At 39.1% G+C, this 22,532-nt stretch overlaps 1 protein-coding gene across 1 annotated transcript in view; it reads left to right on the plus strand.

The window, feature by feature from the left end:
- ABCA12 (ATP binding cassette subfamily A member 12) overlaps positions 1-22,532 on the plus strand; it is a gene marked incomplete at both ends in the record, with an annotated part of 186,263 nt that overhangs the window by 48,277 nt on the left and 115,454 nt on the right. Inside the window, one exon of the mRNA XM_082658827.1 lies at positions 10,137-10,290. Coding sequence (XP_082514953.1) covers positions 10,137-10,290 — 154 coding nt within the window. The remainder of the gene's footprint in view (positions 1-10,136; positions 10,291-22,532) is intronic.

Here is a 22,532-nt window from a genome sequence, read left to right on the forward strand (position 1 = left end):
CACATTTATCATCTTCCACCACATGTATCCTAAAATCTGTGCTCTGGCTGTGAACGTGGGCCACCAATGATTAGCTTTAACTTGGCATGCTCCTTGCTCGCTGCACAGAAGCTCTATGAAGGATAGAGAAATGTGACTCTTTTTCCAGCATCCTAGCGTTTAGGAATATAAAGACAAACATAATTTTGGAGCCTGAAAGTGCCAGAGACACCTTCAGAGCAGAATGAGTTCAGTTTAGAAGTAGCAGCTCTTCACAACATGGGATGGATGGTTGGATTCCACCATTGCTCTGAGTAGTTACTTCCTTGTACACATAACTAAGATGGGCAGGAGATTGAAAATTTCATGTTTTTCACAAGATAGCTACAATACAGTTTAAATCTATTTCATTCTGACTTGTTAGTTCTAGAGGATTTCCAGATTTTGTGACAAGTTGATGGGCATGAGAAAGTATACTGTGGATATCAAAGAAGGATGAATGACATACATGGAATACAGTAGATGCTTGATAAGTCAGTGCTATTGTTGTTGCTCTCTTGTTTCAATGAGTGTATGGTTCTTGGTTAAAAAGTGATGGTAAAATAAATAATGCAGGCAGTTCAGATTCTGCATGATGCTGTGTTAACTTAAACTTGTACATACCACAACAAGTTCCTCTTTTTCATGAACCCATTGTAACAAATTAAATATCAGTTATCAAAAAAACTGCAAAACGTGGACTGTCTATACTTTTTAAACACCATGGGATCTTATTTCTAAAGAAATTCCTTGATGAATTTTCCTGTAAAATAAGCATATCTGTTGTTAACCATAGCAGAGAATGTTGTGGGTTTAAATTCTTTCAAATTTTTCTTTAATAATCTTCAAATTGTAATTAGTGCCAGAGTAAGTAAAACTGGATGTAATGTGCCACCTCTTACTAGACCTTCTTCCCGTGACATCTTTTCCCTTCTCTTCCTTTCTTCCTGTTGCGATGTGGCTTCTCCTGAGCTGCCAGTTTTCAGCACTGGCTTAGTCACGCCATCAGCTTGGTGAGTGGTATAGAGCAAAGGGGTCACCTGTTTCTATCTGCCTTCCATTCAAACGACCCCCTGCATGTTTTGAGATGGACTAGGATTCTTCCTAACCCTGAGTTAGTGGCTCCAGGTGGAATCTGTGTAAAAGGGTGACTTACCATTAATGGTGAAATTCCACTGCAGAACTATAAAGGTCTTGCTGTATGCAGTTCACCGTGGCAGAAATTTCGTTATAGAGGGGTGATGTGAAATGCTAACACGTAATTTGCTGCTCTGTGCTTATTCAAGGAATTGCGCCACAGTGAAAACATTGAAGGTTCACTGCAATTTTCACTTGTTTAATATTAGGAGAGACATGGGTCTTTCTGGTTTCAGAAAAAGAAGCATCTTAGAAGGTAGTAGTGAATAGTCTGATGGATTTAAGTTCTTTCCAATTTATTTTGAATTTTTGAAACTTCAATTCATACTGGTATTATCATATGTGTTAGTTTTTCCTACAGCTGCTGTAACAGATTACCACAAACTTTGTGACTTTAAAACAACACCAACTTACTAATTTATGGTTCTGGAGTTCAGAAGCCCAAAATTTAGTCTTAGTGAGTTAAAAATTAATGTGTTGGCAGGGCTGCATTTCTTCCGAAGGCTCTAGGAGGATCTGTTTTCTGGCTTCTAGAGGTTGCCCACTTTCCTTGGCTTTTGGCTCTTTCCTCAATCTTCAAAGTCAACAGTATAGCATCTTCTAATCTTTCTCTCCATTTCATTTTTTTTTTCTCTTTAATTTTTTTTCTGGCCAACTTTCCTATTACCCCTTCCTTTTTATTTTCAATTTTATTTTTTTATGTAGATATGCATTTCAGTTACTTAGATTGAATTTCTATTTATTATTCTTTCTACTGATAGTACATACTTAGCCATGTTGCTCTTACTATTTTTTCTTCTTTCTTTTTATAATAAAAACATATCTGTACCGACAGTCTTTTTAACAGATTCATGAGGAAGTTAAGGTTTTGCTCTGCAGTCTTTGGTTTGGAATTACCCTCATTTTTTCTAAACCTGCCTTTTTTATTTTATTTTATTTTTATTTATTTATTTATTTATGTATTATTTTATTTTATGTTTTTAACATCTTTACTGGAGTAAAATTGCTTTACAATGGTATGTTAGTTTCTGCTTTATAACAAAGTGAATCAGTTATATATATACATATATCCCCATATCTCTTACCTCTGGCGTCTCCCTCCCTACCACCCTCCCTATCCCACCCCTCTAGGTGGTCACAAAGCACGGAGCTGATCTCCCAGTGCTATGCAGCTGCTTCCCACTAGCTATGTGTTTTAAATTTTGTAGTGTATATATGTCCATGCCACTGTCTCACTTTGTCCGAGCTTACCCTTCCCCCTCCCTGTATCCTCAAGTCCGTTCTCTAGTAGGTCTGCGTATTTATTCCCTTCTTGCCCCTAGGTTCTTCATGACCATTTTTGTTTGTTTGTTTTTTAGATTCCATATATATGTGTTAGCATACGGTATTTGTTTTTCTCTTTCTGACTTACTTTGCTCTATATGACAGACTCTGGGTCCATCCACCTCACCACAAATAACTCAGTTTTGTTTCCTTGTATGGCTGAGTAATATTCCATTGTGTATATGTGCCACATCTTCTTTCTCCATTCATCTGTTGATGGACACTTAGGTTGCTTCCATGTCCTGGCTATTGTAAATAGAGCTGCAGTGAACATTGCGGTACATGACTCTTTTTGAATTCTGGTTTTCTCAGGGTATATGCCCAGTAGTGGGATTACTGGGTCATATGGTAGTTCTATTTTTAGTTTTTTAAGGAACCTCCATACTGTCCTCCATAGTGGCTGTATCAATTTACATTCCCACCAACAGTGGAAGAGCGTTGCCTTTTCTCCACACCCTCTCCAGCATTTATTGTTTGTAGATTTTTTGATGATGGCCGTTCTGACTGGTGTGAGATGATATCTCATTGTAGTTTTGATTTGCATTTCTCTAATGATTAATGATGTTGAGCATTCTTTCATGTGTTTGTTGACAATCTGTGTGTCTTCTTTGGAGAAATACCTATTTAGGACTTCTGCCCATTTTGGGGTTGGGTTGTTTGTTTTTTTGATACTGAGCTGCATGTGCTGCTTGTAAATTTTGGAGATTAATCCTTTGTCAGTTGCTTCGTTTGCAAATATTTTCTCCCATTCTGAGGGTTGTCTTTTGGTCTTGTTTATGGTTTCCTTTGCTGTGCAAAAGCTTTTAAGTTTCATTAGGTCCCATTTGTTTATTTTTGTTTTTATTTCGATTTCTCTAGGAGGTGGATCAAAAAGGATATTTCTGTGATTTATGTCATGGAGTGTTCTGCCTATGTTTTCCTTTAAGAGTTTAATAGTGTCCGGTCTTACATTTAGGTCTCGAATCCATTTTGAGTTTATTTTTGTGTATGGTGTTAAGGAGTGTTCTAATTTCATTCTTTTCCATGTAACTGTCCAGCTTTCCCAACACCACTTATTGAAGAGACAGTCTTTTCTCCACTGTATATTCATGCCTCCTTTATCAAAGATAAAGTGACCATATGTGTGTGGGTTTATCTCTGGGCTTTCTATCCTGTTCCATTGATCTGTATTTCTGTTTTTGTGCCAGTACCATACTGTCTTGATTACTGTAGCTTTGTAGTATAGTCTGAAGTCAGGGAGCCTGATTCCACCAGCTCCGTTTTCTTTCTCAAGACTGCTTTGGCTATTCGGGGTCTTTTGTGTTTCCATACAAATTGTGAATTTTTATGTTCTTGTTCTGTGAAAAATGCCAGTGGTAGTTTGATAGGGATTGCATTGAATCTGTAGATTGCTTTGGGTAGTATAGTCATTTTCACAATGTTGATTCTTCCAATCCACGAACATGGTATATCTCTCCATCTGTTTGTATCATCTTTAATTTCTTTCATCAGTGTCTTATAATTTTCTTCATACAGCTTTTTTTCTCCTTAGGTAGGTTTATTCCTAGGTATTTTATTCTTTTTGTTGCAGTGGTAAATGGGAATGTTTTCTTAATTTCACTTTCAGATTTTTCATCATTAGGATATAGGAATGCAAGAGATTTCTGTGCATTAACTTTGTATCCTGCTATTTTACCAAATTCATTGATTAGGTCTAGTAGTTTTCTGCTAGCATCTTTAGGATTCTCTATGTATAGTATCATGTCATATGCAAACAGTGACAGTTTTACTCCTTCATTTCCGATTTGGACTCCTTTTATTTCTTTTTCGTCTCTGATTGCTATGGCTAAAACTTCCAAAACTATGTTGAATAATAGTTGTGAGAGTGGGCAACCTTGTCTTGTTCCTGATCTTAGTGGAAATGCTTTCATTTTTTACCCCTGAGGGCAATGTTCGCTGTGGGTTTGTCATATATGGCATTTATTCTGTTGAGGTAAGTTCCCTCTATGCCTACTTTCTTGAGAGTTTTTATCGTAAATGGGTGTTGAATTTTGTCGAAAGCTTTCTCTGCATCTATTGAGATGATCATATGGTTTTTCTCCTTCAATTTGTTAATATGGTGTATCACGTTGATTGATTTGCGTATATTGAAGAATCCTTGCATTCCTGGAATAAACCCCACTTGATCATGGTGTATGATCCTTGTAATGTGCTGTTGGATTCTGTTTGCTGGTGTTTTGTTGAGGACTTCTGCATCGATGTTCATCAGTGATATTGGCCTGTAGTTTTCTTTTTGTGTGACATCTTTGTCTGGTTTTAGTATCAGGGTGATGGTGGCCTTGCAGAATGAGTTTGGGGGTGTTCCTCCCTCTGCTATATTTCGGAAGAGTTTGAGAGGGATAGGTGTTAGCTCTTCTCTAAATGTTTGATAGAATTCGCCTGTGAAGCCATCTGGTCCTGGGCTTTTGTTTGTTGGAAAATTTTTAATCACAGTTTCAATTTCAGTGCTTGTGATTGGTCTGTTCATATTTTCTATTTCTTCCTGGTTCAGGGTCGGAAGGTTGTGCTTTTCTAAGAATTTGTCCATTTTTTCCGGGTTGTCCATTTTATTGGCATATAGTTGCTTGTAGTAATCTCTCATGATCCTTTGTATTCTGCAGTGTCAGTTGTTACTTCTCCTTTTTCACTTCTAATTCTATTGATTTGAGTCACTCCCTTTTTTCCTGATGAATCTTGCTAATGGTTTATCAATTTTGTTTATCTTCTCAAAGAACCAACTTCTAGTTTTATTGATCTTTGCTATTGTTTCCTTCATTTCTTTTTCATTTATTTCTGATCTGATCTTTATGATTTCTTTCCTGCTGTTAACTTTGGGTTTTTTTGTTCTTCTTTCTCTAATTGCTTTTGTAAGGTTAGGTTGTTTATTTGAGATATTTCTTGTTTCTTAATGTAGTATTGTATTGCTATAAACTTCCCTCTTAGAACTGCTTTTGCTGCATCCCATAGGTTTTGGGGCATCAGTTTTCATTGTCATTTGTTTCTTGGTATTTTTTGATTTCCTCTTTGATTTCCTCAGTGATCTCTTGGTTATTAAGTAGTGTATTTTTTAATGTTTATATTTTTTATAGATTTTTTCCGGTAATGGATATCTAGTCTCATAGCGTTGTTCTCGGAAAAGATACTTGATATGATTTCAATCTTCTTAAATTTACCAAGGCTTGATTTGTGACCCAAGATATGATCTATCCTGGAGAATGTTCCATGAGCACTTGAGAAGAAAGTGTATTCTATTGTTTTTGGCTGGAATGTCCTATAAATATCAATTAAGTCCATCTTGTTTAATATATCATTTGAAGCTTGTGTTTCCTTATTTATTTTCATTTTTGATGATCTGTCTCTTGGTGAAAGTGGGGTGTAAAAGTCCTCTACTATGATTGTGTTACAGTCGATTTCCCCTTTTATGGCTGTTAGCATTTGCCTTATGTATTGAGGTGCTCCTATATTGGGTGCATAAATATTTACAATTGTTATATCTTCTTCTTGGATTGATCCCTTGATCATTATGTAGTGTCCTTCTTTGTCTCTTCTAATAGTCTTTGTTTTAAAGTCTATTTTGTCTGATATGAGAATTGCTACTCCAGCTTTCTTTTGATTTCCATTTGCATGGAATATCTTTTTCCATCCCCTCACTTTCAGTCTGTGTGTGTCCCTAGGTCTGAAGTGGGTCTGTTGTAGACAGCATATATATGGGTCTTGTTTTTGTATCCATTCAGCCAGTCTATGTCTTTTGGTTGGAGCATTTAATCCATTTACATTTAAGGTAATTATCGATATGTATGTTCCTATTACCATTTTCTTAATTGTTTGGGGTTTGTTATTGTAGGTCTTTTCCTCCTCTTGTGTTTCTTGCCTAGAGAAATTCCTTTAGCATTTGTTGTAAAGGTGGTTTGGTGGTGCTGAATTCTCTTAGCTTTTGCTTGTCTGTAAAAGTTTTAATTTCTCTGTCAAATCTGAATGAGATCCTTGCTGAGTAGAGTATTCTTGGTTGTAGGTTTTTCCCCTTCATCACTTGAAAGGTGTCCTACCACTCCCTTCTGGCTTGCTGAGTTTCTGCTGAAAGATCAGCTGTTAGCCTTATGGGGATTCCCTTGTATGTTATTTGTTGTTTTACCCTTGCTGCTTTTAATATTTTTTCTTTGTATTTAATTTTTGATAGTTTGATTAATATGGTCTTGGCATGTTTCTCCTTGGGTTTATCCTGTATGGGACTCTCTGTGCTTCCTAGACTTAACCATTTCCTTTCCCTTATTAGGGAAATTTTCAACTATAATAGGTTCAAATATTTTCTCAGTCCGTTTCTTTTTCTCTTCTTCTTTTGGGACTCCTATAATTTGAATGTTGGTGCGTTTAATGTTGTCCCAGAGGTCTCTGAGACTGTCCTCAATTCTTTTCATTCTTTTTCCTTTATTCTGCTCTGCAGTAGTTATTTCCACTATTTTATCTTCCAGGTCACTTAACCGTTTGTCTGCCTTAGTTATTCTGCTATTGATCCCATCTAGAGAACTTGTAATTGCATTTATTATATTGTTCATCACTGTTTGGTTTCTCTTTAGTTCTTCTAGGTCCTTGTTAAATGTTTCTTGTATTTTCTCCATTCTATTTCCAAGATTCTGGATCAACTTTACTATCATTATTCTGAATTCTTTTTCAGGTAGACTGCCTATTTCTTCTTCATTTGTTAGGTCTAGGTTTTTATCTTACTCCTTCATCTGCTGTGTGTTTCTCTGTCTTCTCAGTTTGCTTAAGTTACTGTGTTTGGAGTCTCCATTTTGCAGGCTGCAGGTTCATAGTTCCTGTTGTTTTGGTGTCTGCCCCCAGTGGCTAAGGTTGGTTCAGTGAGTTGTGTAGGCTTCCTGGTGGAGGGGACTAATGCCTGTGTTCTGGTGGATGAGGCTGGATCTTGTCTTTCTGGTGGGCAGGTCCACGTCTGGTTGTGTGTTTTGGGGTGTCTGTGGCCTTATTATGATTTTGGGCAGCCTCTCTGCTAATGGGTGGTTTGTGTTCCTGTCTTGCTAGTTGTTTGGCATAGGGTGTCCAGCACTGTAGCTTGCTGGTCGTTGAGTGGAGCTGGGTCTTGGCTTTGAGATGGAGATCTCTGGGAGATATTTGCTGTTTGATATTATGTGGATCTGGGAGGTCTCTTGTAGACCAGTGTCCTGAACTTGGCTCTCCCATCTCAGAGGCACAACACTGACTCCTGGCTGCAGCACCAAGAGCCTGTCATCCACACGGCTCATGATAAAAGGGAGAAAAAAAAGAAAGAAAGAAAGAAGAGAGCACTGAAACCAAAAAACAAATCCACCAATGATAACAAGCACTAAAAACTGTACTACAAAAAACAAAAAAACAAAAAACAGACAGACATTACCCTAGGACAAATGGCAAAAGCAAAGCTATACATACAAAATCACACCCAGAAACATACACATACACACTCACAAAAAGAGAAAAAGAGAAAAAAAAATATATATCATTGCTCTCAAAGTCCATCTCCTCAATTTGGGCTGATTCGTTGTCTGTTCAGGTATTCCACAGATGCAGGGTACATCACGTTGATTGTGGAGATTTAATCCACTGCTCCTGAGGCTGCTGGGAGAGATTTCCCTTTCTCTTGTTTGTTCGCACAGCTCCCACGGTTCAGCTTTGGATTTGGCCCCACCTCTGCATGTATGTCACCTGAGGGCGTCTGTTCTTTGCTCAGACAGGATGGGGTTAAAGGAGCAGCTGATTCGGGGGCTCTGGCTCACTCAGGCCAGGGGGAGGGAGGGGGCACAGAGTGCGGGGTGAGCCTGTGGTGGCAGAGGCCGGGGCGACGTTGCAACAGCCTGAGGCGCGCGTGTGTTCTCTGGGGGAAGTTGTCCCTGGATCACAGGACCCTGGCAGTTGTGGGCTGCACAGGCTCCTGGGAGGTAAACCTGCCTTTTTTGAAAGTTCATTGTCTCTGTATTCCCCGAAGGGAGGAAGCTAGTGTTTTAGAATCAAACCTAATTGTGAAAAGATTTGTAATTCACAGCTTGCCTTTTATCTTTTTTTTTTTTTTACATCTTTATTGGAGTATAATTGCTTTACAATGATGTGTTAGTTTCTGCTTTATAACAAAGTGAATCAGTTATACATATGTTCCCATATCTCTTCCCTTTTGCGTCTCCCTCCCTCCCACCCTCCCTATCCCACCCCTCCAGGCGGTCACAAAGCACCGAGCTGATCTCCCTGTGCTATGCAGCTGCTTCCCACTAGCTATCTACCTTACATTTGGTAGGGTATATATGTCCATGCCTCTCTTTCGCTTTGTCACAGCTTACCCTTCCCCCTCCCCATATCCTCAAGTCCATTCTCTAGTAGGTCTGTGTCTTTATTCCTGCCTTACCCCTAGGTTCTTCGTGACATTTTTTTTCTCTTAAATTCCATATATATGTGTTAGCATACAGTATTTGTCTTTCTCTTTCTGACTTACTTCACTCTGTACGACAGACTCTAGGTCTATCCACCTCATTACAAATATCTCAATTTCTTTTCTTTTTATGGCTGAGTAATATTCCATTGTATATATGTGCCACTGGTACAGCCACTATGGAGAACAGTATGGAGGTTCCTTAAAAAACTACAAATAGAACTACCATATGACCCAGCAATCCCACTACTGGGCATATACCCTGAGAAAACCAAAATCCAAAAAGAGTCATGTACCACAATGTTCATTGCCTTTTATCTTGACTCATGTGTGTGCCATCATCATATTTTACAAAGCAAATGTTAAAGTAAAGGTTACAAAACCATTAACTGTTACAATACTTGTGGCTTTAATATTGGGGAAAATCTGCATATTAATTCATACCATTATTATTGGTTTTTAAATAGGAAGAAAATGTTGTGTGTCCAGGATAATTAATTTAGCTATTATGTTAAATTTTGAGGACACCAAAAATATTTCCTATATTTGGAAGATTGGCTGCATTTATAATGACTTTGATTACAAAAGAAGACATGTACATTGTTGGAGAAAATAGTTAAAATACAGTCAAATGAAAGTAAACAAAGTCATTTGAAATAACCACCAAGGAAAAAAATTCCTCCAGGTTTTTTATTTTTTTAATTTATTTATTGTTTACTTGGCCATGCCATGCGGCATGTGGGATTTTAGTTCCCTGACAAGAGATCGAACCCAAGACCCCTGCAGTGGAAGTGTGGACTCTTAACCACTGGACTGCCAGGGAAGTCCCACTCCAGATTTTTTAATATACTACATATATTTATATATATTTTCTACAATTATGGCTATTCTGGTCATACTGTTTTCTGATCTCCTTTTTTTAATAAGCAGTGTATTAGAAATATTTTCCATATTATTTGACATTTTTATTGGCTGCCTTGTGTTTTATTATATGGGTACACTGTGATTTATTTTTAAAACACTCTGGAAAACATTCTTGCAGCTACTTCCTTAGAGTAAATCCCAGGAAGAGAAGTTTTTGGGGCAACAAGCATTTTAAAGTCTTTTGATACATGGGGGACCCAAACAGTCATAATGCAGAAGATAATTTCACAAAACTGCACTCCTTTCCCTTCCCAGGCAAACATCACAGTGATCTAATTATTGTTTGTTTGTTTTTAACTTTTAGGTTACCTTGCACCTCGAAACCTTCCTAGTACTGGCTTCTTCCCATTGCTGCAAACCCTACTCTGTGACACAGACTCTAAATGCAAAGACACACCCTATGGGCCACAGGATCTGCTTCGTAGGCAAGGAATTGACGATGCACAATTTAAAGACAGGTAGGGACACTTCCAAGTGTGTTCAGTTGCTGTGAGAGATCAGACCTTGTTTCCTTATGAGATCTCCAGGAAGCCTTCCTAGGTTAGGTATACAACTTTATTTTCTCTATCTACAAATGTGATGATCTAAATATGAATGAATGAGGTGGGTACAAACTGGAATTACCATTTTTATGTAGGATTAAGCATAATCTACTTTGATGAATTACTCAAATTTTGCCTTTTAAAACTACTTACGGAGGACTTCCGGGAAGATGGCGGAAGAGTAAGACGCGGAGATCACCTTCCTCCCCACAGATACACCAGAAATACATCTACGCGTGGAACAACTCCTACGGAGCACCTACTGAACGCTGGCAGAAGACCTCAGACCTCCCAAAAGGCAAGGAACCCCACACGTACCTGGTTAGGGCAAAAGAAAAAACTAAACAGAGACAAAAGGATAGGGACAGGTCCTGCACCAGCGGGAGAGAGCTGTGAAGGAGGAAAAGTGTCCACACACTAGGAAGCCCCTTCGCGGGTGGAGGCTTCGGGAGGCGGAGTGGGGGAGCTTGGGAGCCGCGGAGGAGAGCACAGCAGCAGGGGTGTGGAGGGCAAAGCGGACAGATTCCAGCGCAGAGGATCGGGCCGACCGGAACTCACCAGCCGAGAGGCTTGTCTGCTCGCCCGCCGGGGCGGGCGGGACTGGGAGCTGAGGCTCCGGCTTTTGTCGGAGCGCCGGGAGAGGACTGAGGTTGGCGGCGTGAACACAGCCTGCAGGGCGTTAGTGCACCGCGGCTAGCCGGGAGAGAGTCCGGGGAAAAGTCTGGACCTGCCGAAGAGGCAAGAGACTTTTACGTCCCTCTTTGTTTCCTGGTGCACGAGGAGAGGGGATTAAGAACGCTGCTTGAGAGAGCTCCAGGGACGGGTGCGAGCCGCGGCTAAAAGTGCGGAGCCCAGAGACAGACATGAGACGCTAAGGCTGCTGCTGCCACCACCAGGAGGCCTGTGTGCGAACACAGGTCACTAGCCAGACGCCCTTCCGGGGAGCCTGTGCAGCCCGCCACTGCCAGGGTCCCAGGATCCAGGGACAACTCCCCCGGGAGAACGCACGGCGCGCCTCAGGCTGCAACGTCACGCCGGCCTCTGCCGCCCGCAGGCCCACCCCACACTCGGTGACCCTCCCTACCCCCCGGCCTGAGTGAGCCAGAGCCTCCGAATCAGCGGCTCCTTTAACCCCGTCCTGTCTGAGCAAAGAACAGACGCCCTCCGGCGACCTACACGCACAGGCGGGGCCAAATCCAAAGCTGAGCCCCTGGGAACTGTGAGAACAAAGAAGAGAAAGGGAAATCTCTCCCAGCAGCCTCAGAAGCAGCGGATTAAAGCTCCACAATCAACTTGATATACCCTGCATCTGTGGAATACCTGAATAGACAACGAATCATCCCAAATTAAGGAGCCCTGTGGATGAAACGCTCTTGGTGCTGCAGCCAGGAGTCAGTGCTGTGCCTCTGAGGTGGGAGAGCCAACTTCAGGACACTGGTCCACAAGAGGCCTCCCAGCTGCACATAGTATCAAACAGCAAAAATCTCCGAGAGATCTCCATCTCAACGCCAGCACCCAGCTTCACTCAACGACCAGCAAGCTACAGTGCTGGACACCCTATGCCAAACAACTAGCAAGACAGGAACACAACCCCACCCATTAGCAGAGAGGCTGCCCAAAATCATAATAAGTCTACAGACACCCCAAAACACACAACCAGACGTGGACCTGCCCACCAGAAAGACAAGATCCAGCCTCATCCACCAGAACACAGGCACTAGTCCCCTCCACCAGGAAGCCTACACAACCCACTGAACCAACCTTAGCCACTGGGGACAGACACAGAAAACAACAGGAACTATGAACCTTCAGCCTGCAAAAAAGGAGATCCCAAACACAGTAAGATAAGCAAAATGAAAAGACAGAAAAACACACAGCAGATGAAGGAGCAAGATAAAAACCCACCAGACCTAACAAATGAAGAGGAAATAGGCAGTCTACCTGAAAAAGAATTCAGAATAATGATAGTAAGGTTGATCCGAAATCTTGGAGATAGAGTGGACAATAGAATGGACAAAATGCAAGAATCAGTTAACAAGGATCTAGAAGAACTAAAGATGAAACAAGCAATGATGAACAACACAGTAAATGAAATTAAAAGTACTCTAGATGGGATCAATAGCAGAATAACTGAGGCAGAAGAACGGATAAGTGACCTGGAAGATAAAATAGTGGAAATAACTACTGCAGAGCAGAATAAAGAAAAAAGAATGAAAAGAACTGAGGACAGTCTCAGAGACCTCTGGGACAACATTAAACGCACCAACATTCGAATTATAGGGGTTCCAGAAGAAGAAGAGAAAAAGAAAGGGACTGAGAAAATATTTGAAGAGATTATAGTTGAAAACTTCCCTAATATGGGAAAGGAAATAGTTAATCAAGTCCAGGAAGCACAGAGAGTCCCATACAGGATAAATCCAAGGAGAAATATGCCAAGACACATATTAATCAAACTGTCAAAAATTAAATACAAAGAAAACATATTAAAAGCAGCAAGGGAAAAATAACACACAAGGGAATCCCCATAAGGTTAACAGCTGATCTTTCAGCAGAAACTCTGCAAGCCAGAAGGGAGTGGCAGGACATATTGAAAGTGTTGAAGGAGAAAAACCTGCAACCAAGATTACTCTACCCAGCAAGGATCTCATTCAGATTTGATGGAGAAATTAAAACCTTTACAGACAAGCAAAAGCTGAGAGAGTTCAGCACCACCAAACCAGCTCTACAACAACTGCTAAAGGAACTTCTCTAGGCAAGAAACACAAAAGAAGGAAAAGACCTACAATAACAAACCCAAAACAATTAAGAAAATGGGAATGGGAACACACATATCGATAATTATCTTAAATGTAAATGGACTAAATGCTCCCACCAAAATACACAGATTGGCTGAATGGATACAAAAACAAGACCCATATTTTTGCTGTCTACAAGAGACCCACTTCAGACCTAGAGACACATACAGACTGAAAGTAAGGGGATGGAAAAAGGTATTTCATGCAAATGGAAAGCAAAAGAAAGCTGGAGTAGCAATTCTCATATCAGACAAAATAGACTTTAAAACAAAGACTATTAGAAGAGACAAAGAAGGACACTACATAATGATCAAGGGATCGATCCAAGAGGAAGATATAACAATTGTAAATATTTTTGCACCCAACATAGGTGCACCTCAATACATAAGGCAAATACTGACAACCATAAAAGGGGAAATCGACAGTAACACATTCATAGTAGGGGACTTTAACACCCCACTTTCACCAATGGACAGATCATCCAAAATGAAAAGAAATAAGGAAACACAAGCTTTAATGATACATTAAATGAGATGGAGTTAATTGATATTTATAGGACATTCCATCCAAAAACAACAGAATACACATTTTTCTCAAGTGCTCATGGAACATTCTCCAGGATAGATCATATCTTGGGTCACAAATCAAGCCTTGGTAAATTTAAGAAAATTGAAATTGTATCAAGTATCTTTTCCGACCACAACGCTATGAGACTCGATATCAATTACAGGAGAAGATCTGTAAAAAATACAAACACATGGAGGCTAAACAATACACTACTTAATAACGAAGTGATCACTGAAGAAATCAAAGAGGAAATCAAAAAATACCTAGAAACAAATGACAATGGAGACACGATGACTCAAAATCTATGGGATGCAGCAAAAGCAGTTCTAAGAGGGAAGTTTATAGCAATACAATCTTACCTTAAGAAACAGGAAACATCTCGAATAAACAACCTAACCTTGCACCTAAAGCAATTAGAGAAAGAAGAACAAAAAAACCCCAAAGTTAGCAGGAGGAAAGAAATCATAAAAATCAGATCAGAAATAAATGAAAAACAAATGAAGGAAACGATAGCAAAGATCAATAAAACTAAAAGCTGGTTCTTTGAAAGGATAAACAAAATTGATAAACCATTAGCCAGACTCATCAAGAAAAAAAGGGAGAAGACTCAAATCAATAGAATTAGAAATGAAAAAGGAGAAGTAACAACTGACACTGCAGAAATACAAAAGATCATGAGAGATTACTACAAGCAACTCTATGCCAATAAAATGGACAACCTGGAAGAAATGGACAAATTCTTAGAAAGGCACAACCTGCCAAGACTGAATCAGGAAGAAATAGAAAATATGAACAGACCAATCACAAGCACTGAAATTGAAACTGTGATTAAAAATCTTCCAACAAGCAAAAGCCCAGGACCAGATGGCTTCACAGGCGAATTCTATCAAACATTTAGAGAAGAGCTATCACCTATCCTTCTCATACTCTTCCAAAATATAGCAGAGGGAGGAACACTCCCCAACTCATTCTACGAGGCCACCATCACCCTGATACCAAAACCAGACAAGGATGTCACAAAGAAAGAAAACTACAGGCCAATATCACTGATGAACATAGATGCAAAGATCCTCAACAAAATACTAGCAAACAGAATCCAACAGCACATTAAACGGATCATACACCATGATCAAGTGGGGTTTATTCCAGGAATGCAAGGATTCTTCAATATACGCAAATCAATCAACGTGATACACCATATTAACAAATTGAAGAAGAAAAACCATATGATCATCTCAATAGATGCAGAGAAAGCTTTTGACAAAATTCAACACCCATTTATGATAAAAACCCTGCAGAAAGTAGGCATAGAGGGAACTTTCCTCAACATAATAAAGGCCATATATGGTAAACCCACAGCCAACATCGTCCTCAATGGTGAAAAACTGAAAGCATTTCCACTAAGATCAGGAACAAGACAAGGTTGCCCACTCTCACCACTCTTATTCAACATAGTTTTGGAAGTTTTAGCCACAGCAATCAGAGAAGAAAAGGAAATAAAAGGAGTCCAAATCGGAAAAGAAGTAGTAAAGCTGTCACTGTTTGCAGATGACATGATACTATACATAGAGAATCCTAAAGATACTACTAGAAAACTACTAGAGCTAATCAATGAATTTGGTAAAGTAGCAGGGTACAAAATTAATGCACAGAAATCTCTGGCATTCCTATACACTAAGGATGAAAAATCTGAAAGTGAAATCAAGAAAACACTCCCATTTACCATTGCAACAAAAAGAATAAAATACCTAGGAATAAACCTACCTAAGGAGACAAAAGACCTGTATGCAGAAAATTATGACACTGATGAAAGAAATTAAAGATGATACAAATAGATGGAGAGATATACCATGTTCTTGGATTGGAAGAATCAACATTGTGAAAATGACTCTACTACCCAAAGCAATCTACAGATTTAATGCAATCCCTATGAAACTACCACTGGCATTTTTCACAGAACTAGAACAAAAAATTTCACAATTTGTATGGAAACACAAAAGACCCCGAATAGCCAAAGCAATCGTGAGAAGGAAAGAAGGAACTGGAGGAATCAGGCTCCCTGACTTCAGACTATACTACAAAGCTACAGTAATCAAGACAGTATGGTACTGGCACAAAAACAGAAATATAGATCAATGGAACAGGATAGAAAGCCCAGAGATAAACCCACGCACATATGGTCACCTTATCTTTGACAAAGGAGGCAGAAATGTACAGTGGAGAAAGGACAGCCTATTCAATAAGTGGTGCTGGGAAAACTGGACAGCTACATGTAAAAGTATGAGATTAGATCACTCCCTAACACCATACACAAAAATAAATGCAAAATGGATTCAAGACCTAAATGTAAGGCCAGAAACTATCAAACTCTTAGAGGAAAACATAGAACACTCTATGACATAAATCACAGCAAGGTCCTTTTTGACCCACCTCCTAGAGAAATGGAAATAAAAACAAAAGTAAACAAATGGGACCTAATGAAACTTAAAAGCTTTTGCGCAGCAAAGGAAACCATAAAGAAGACCAAAAGACAACCCTCAGAATGGGAGAAAATATTTGCAAATGAATCAACTGACAAAGGATTAATCTCCAAAATTTATAAGCAGCTCATGCAGCTTAATAACAAAAAAACAAACAACCCAATCCAAAAATGGGCAGAAGACCTAAATAGACATTTCTCCAAAGAAGATATACAGAGTGCCAACAAACACATGAAAGAATGCTCAACATCACTAATCATTAGAGAAAATCAAAACTACAATGAGATATCATCTCACACCAGTCAGAATGGCCATCATCAAAAAATCTAGAAACAATAAATGCTGGAGAGGGTGTGGAGAAAAGGGAACCCTCTTGCACTCTTGGTGGGAATGTAAATTGATATAGCCACTGTGGGGAACAGTATGGAGGTTCCTTAAAAAGCTACAAATAGAACTACCATATGACACAGCAATCCCACTACTGGGCATATACCCTGAGAAAATCATAATTCAAAAAGAGTCATGTACCAAAATGTTCATTGCAGCTCTATTTACAATAGCCCAGAGATGGAAACAACCTAAGTGTCCATCATCGGATGAATGGATAAAGAAGATGTGGCACATATATACAATGGAATATTACTCAGCCATAAAAAGAGACGAAATTGAGCTATTTGTAATGAGGTGGATAGACCTAGAGTCTGTCATACAGAGTGAAGTAAGTCAGAAAGAGAGAGACAAATACCGTATGCTAACACATATATATGGAATTTAAGGAGAAAAAAAAAAAATCATGAAAAACCTAGGGGTGAAACAGGAATAAAGACACAGACTTACTAGAGAATGGACTTGAGGCTATGGGGAGGGGGAAGGGTAAACGGTGACAAAGCGATAAAGAGGCATGGACATATATACACTACCAAACGTAAGGTAGATAGCTAGTGGGAAGCAGCCGCATAGCACAGGGAGATCAGCTCGGTGCTTTGTGACCGCCTGGAGGGGTGGGATAGGGAGGGTGGGAGGGAGGGAGACGCAAGCGGGAAGAGATATGGGAACATATGTATATATATAACTGATTCATTTTGTTGTGAAGCTGAAACTAACATACCATTGTAAAGCAATTATACTCCAATAAAGATGTTTAAAAAAAAAAAAAAACTACAGTGAGATATCATCTCATGCCAGTCAGAATGGCCATCATAAAAAAAAAAAAAAAAGAAAAAGAAAAAAAGAAATGTTCTGTATCTCAAACTGGGTAGTGGTTCCATAAGTGTAAACATAGGCAAAAATTCAATGAGCTACACACCTTGACCTACGCATTTTATCGTATGTAAACCATACCTCAATTTAAAAAGGAAAAGCATCTAATACAAGTAAGGTACTGTAACCAGAAATCAAGGATAAGAATCATGAAATCAGAACATGTTAGAAAAAAAAACAGACCTTTCCAGGATCTAGCACAGCACTGTACATCGAGTAGATGGCTAAACAAGTATTTATTGTAAAAGTTTAGTAAGAATATCCTAGGTGGTTTGGAAGATCCCTTCTGAACTAATTAGAACTTTTAATGTGACTATTTTTCAGAATATTCCAAATATAGATAGGCTCAGCCTATAAAATAGCCTCCAAAAGATGGACATTATAGGTCTAGAAAAGGTATGCCTCAAAACACAAAGAAAATACAATTGTCTTAACTCTGAGTACAGATTTAAGAAATCTCCTTATCTAAAGAAAGCAGTCCATTCTCAACACTTTACAACCACTGACAGTACAAATCTATCTATGGTCTTCTAGGGGAAAAAAAAAAAAAAAAAAAACTACTTACAGTTACCGGAGGATGGGGGTGGGGATAAATTGGGAAATTGGGACGGACATATACACACTGCTATACACATAAAATAGATAACTATTAAGGAGCTACTGTATATCACAGGGGACCCTACTCAATACTCTGTGATGGTCTATAGGGGAAAAGAATCTTAAAAGAAAAAAAAAGGGTGGATATACGTGTATGTATAACTGATTCACTTTGCTGTACACCTGAAACTAACACAACATTGTAAATCAACTATACTCCAACAAAAATCAAAAAAAAGAAAAACAAAAAAAAAACCTGGGTTGGCAAGGCAGTCCTTCTTAACTTCCCTCAGAGATTCTCTATCCTACCTCAAATTGTCAGTGACATTGCCCTAAGACTCGATCACAAGCATAAGATATAGGGCGATGTCAGGGATATTATCTCCTGGAAGAATAACATATTTATCTAGCTCTATGTGGAACTTCTAGATATAACAGAAACCAGGAAATGTAAATAAGGAAATTAAGGGTCTAGAAATCAAAGTAATAAAGTTGAAAGTATTCTTAACTAAACAGCAATCTTTAAATGAAGTTAATGTGTATGGTGTGAGAAGAAACTGAAGAATGAAGTTAGGGAATCTAGACCACTTACAACCTCAGTTTTCCATCCTGAGATTTTAAACCTAACGAGACACCCAAGAGCCCAACTGTCTGTAGAACTGAGAAAAACATTGTAATCTGAATTGACCATGAGATTATCCTGGTAGAGATTTTTTTAAGTGTCTCGCAAGAAAAGATTATATTTATCTATAATCAGAGATATTTGGTTACAAAATTTTAATTTAAATTCCTTGACATGTAGCACCATTTCTCCTTTAATATTATCTTCGTGATTTTGATCATCAGATAATATGGGAGATACTTTAAGAGAGTTACTAACTACAAGCTGCTTAGCATAAAATATCAACATGTCAAGAATTGTCCTGGGAAATGACTTGAGACACCCAGTTATTGGGTTGCTAATTCACATTGGTTTTGTGAACCAAACAAATTCTCTACCATTTTGTTACTTGCATTCTAATGGAAAAGTAAGCAAAAAAGCAATAAAATAAATAGCATAATTACTGATAATAATAAATGTACTAGCAAGAAAATAGAGCAGGTTAAGAGGTAGAAACTGAAAGGTGGGAATTTAATAGGGTAGCAAAAGAAGGGCCTCTGCTAGAAGGTGACATTCGGGTAGAGACCAACAAGGACAGGGAAAAACCAGCACCAGCATGTGAACATCTAGAAGATAAAATTCCAGGCAGAGAAATAGTCAGTGATCCTGAAGTGGGGACAAACCTGATCATTTAGAGGAACAGAAAGTCGGCTAATGTGACTAGAACATAGTGAGGGATAATGAAAGCGGTAGGGGATATGGTGAAACAATAAAAACCATGAGACAAAGAGCCTGAAGAACCAAACAGGTAAGCAAAGGGAAAGGATTTGTCTTTTGTTTTCAGTATAATGAGAAGCCACTGGAAATTTTTAAACAGGGAAATGACATGACATATTTTCTATGAGACTAATATATTCTAGACATATACAAGCATTACCTCAGCTAGCAACTAGTTGAGTTGTGTATCTCTGCAAGGAGACCCAAAGCTGACTAGAGCCTGTGCCCCCTTGTGTAATCAGTGTAGAGATAAAGTGAATGAATATTTTATTCATTCAACCACTTCATAGATGGTCTCTATGTCCCTATGTGAGTGATGAATTAGGCAAGGTTTATGCCTATGTTCTAGCAGGGTAAGGTAAATATTAAATCAACGATAGTAGGAGATAGTGCAATGAAGAGTGCCAGAAGGATGCTGAAGCAAGACACCTCCATACTTAGAAAGAGAGCTTTCAGCTGACATAATCAGGTAAATCTTCATGGAAAAGTTGTACTTGAGATGGACATTTCGTGAGCCAAGTGATAGAGAAGATATGGAGAAAATTAATGTCCATTATTTACAAATTGGATTACAGCTTCAGCTGGGGCTCTCATCTTTGTATCTTTTTTTTTTTTCCGTGAAGAACTAAGTAACAATGAGGGAAATAGTTAACAAAATCTAAGAAGTCCATAAATATACCTCTGCTCAAAGAAGTATTTTTCTGTGTAATATAATAGAGAACCAAATTCATGGAGTCCCCTGAGATGAGCCATTGAGTTGGTTTTGGAACCAGGATTAAAGTCCAGGTTTATTTTGCCCTCTGTCGGTTATTCTCCAGATAGCTGATCATGTCTCTTTGTTTTCAGTTTTATTCCAATCTCCAGGTATTTTATTGAGCTCAAGCTCTATATTGCTGTATATTCAGTATTTTCTCTAAACTACCAAGTAATTGGAACTTAATTTGGAAAATGATGTACAATAATAAAATTGCATTAATGATATTCCCCACCATGCTATTAACTTTTATGCTTTATAGCCATGCAGTGAAACTGGGGCATGGTTACTAGGTAAGCCGTTCCATGCTAAGTAAGCCATTGCACTAAATTACTTCCCTTCGGTGAAGAAAGATTCACCAGCATAGCCTCATTAAGGAACAAAACAGTCAGGGGAAAAAAAAATGCCGTCTTTGGCTTCATCAAAAGAGGCCCACCTGGGGCTTCCCTGGTGGCGCAGTGGTTGAGAGTCCGCCTGCCGATGCAGGGGACACGGGTTCGTACCCCGGTCTGGGAAGATCCCACATGCCGAGGAGCGGCTGGGACCGTGAGCCATGGCCGCTGAGCCTGCGCATCCGGAGACTGTGCTCCGCAATGGGAGAGGCCGCAACAGTGAGAAGCCCGCGTGCCGCAAAAAAAAAAAAAAAAAAAAGGCCCACCATGTTTATTTTGAAACACTCAGTCACTACTTGCTGGCCAGTCGCCAAGTTTTTTCATGCGTTTTTGCATTGGCAACAACCTTCTGTTATTAAATTCATATTTTTCTTAAGCATTAGCTTCAGGATGAGGTGCTTTAAAAAAAAAATTCAACACTATACTCAGCATCAACTGTAACTAGCTGTCTGAGAGAAGAAATGATTACATTTATGATTTTTTGGCCCTTAATGCACAAGGGATGATCCAGCATCATGGGACATACCCTTGTGGTCCTTCCTCCCTGCCCTGCCTCTAAGAATACATCAGAACAGTGGGAACCCCTGGCTGTGCCATTGCTCACACAGCTGGCAAATGGCAAAGATCATCTTGCAGAGCTCACAGGGTCATTATTTGGAGAAGCAGTTCAACATTCCTGCAGCTCCTGTGGGGTATTGCCTCTATGGATTTACTCCCTATCTCTGTCATGTCGACACTCATCCATGACCTGTGTTTTCCAGATTCATACCTCTGCTCCTATTGAATGGCTCCTACAGAACTTGAAACACAGCTAATCAGATTCTATTCAGGGAAATTTTTAAAGTGCCAAGACTTTTGTTTAATACTGAAAAATATGGATGTGTTTAGAAACTGACCTGATGGTATTATTGGGAATATAAGGGAAGTGGAAGTAAAACAGTTATGTGTCCTCATTTGACTATAAAGATGAGGTGAGATGTATAAGTCTCACACTGTATTAATTTCAGAGTAATTATTAACCATCTAGTAACCATTTTAGTGAGTATTCATATAAAAATAAAGGTTAAAATTTCATTTATCAAAAACAAAGTGGAAGGAAGTCTTAACTGCCACACAGGCAAAATTGTTAATTCATTGAGTTAGAATGTATTGAATGTGTACCACCTGCTGGAGACAATGCAACTCACTATGGATACATAGATGACTAAGGCATATCCCTATATAAACTTAAAATCTAGTGGGAGAGAGAGATAGAGACTACTAAACAGGTAAATTAATCTATGACGTGGTAAATGTGATGAATATTTGTTTAGTTCTCACTGTGCCCAGGACATCAGACAACAAATGGTGAATAGTTACACAGACACCCTGAGACATTGTTTCTGCCTGAGGAATATGCATCTGACTGTTGGGTATATTATTGGAGTGGAGAGAGGTTTGGGTGGGGAGATATCAGAAGAGTTCTCCAGACACCTGTGTGAGTAAGATCATTAAGGACAGATAGGGTGGTGGTTACCAGACTAGAGGAAGGTGTATTTGAGATAGGCCATAAAAAAAGAATCTCAGAACTTAATAAAGGAAAGAAATCAATGGCGGCCCTTGTAGAGTCAGTTTAGAGGAATAGGCAGGTAGCTTTGCTGCTGACTGTGATGGCAAAATGACAAATTCCCTTGTAGTGTTGCCATATTAATCTGCCCGTGTCAGGGCTAGGTAGAACATAATATGTACAGGGTCATCTGAAAGCTACTGTGATGTTATCTCCTCCTCTATATTCTACGTGCTTCTGATACACCTGTACCCCCAAGGCATTTCCTCATCTGCCCATCATGGTGCCTTTAGAAATGTATTAGCTCAGATATACATTATATCTCCAAAGTCCCTCCAAAGAGTATAAAAAATCCTAGGACAGAGCAACATATGAAGGCATTTCTAAAT

The sequence above is a fragment of the Grampus griseus genome (genome assembly GCF_964374135.1).
Source record: "Grampus griseus genome assembly, chromosome: 7".
NCBI classification, from domain to species: domain Eukaryota; kingdom Metazoa; phylum Chordata; class Mammalia; order Artiodactyla; family Delphinidae; genus Grampus; species Grampus griseus.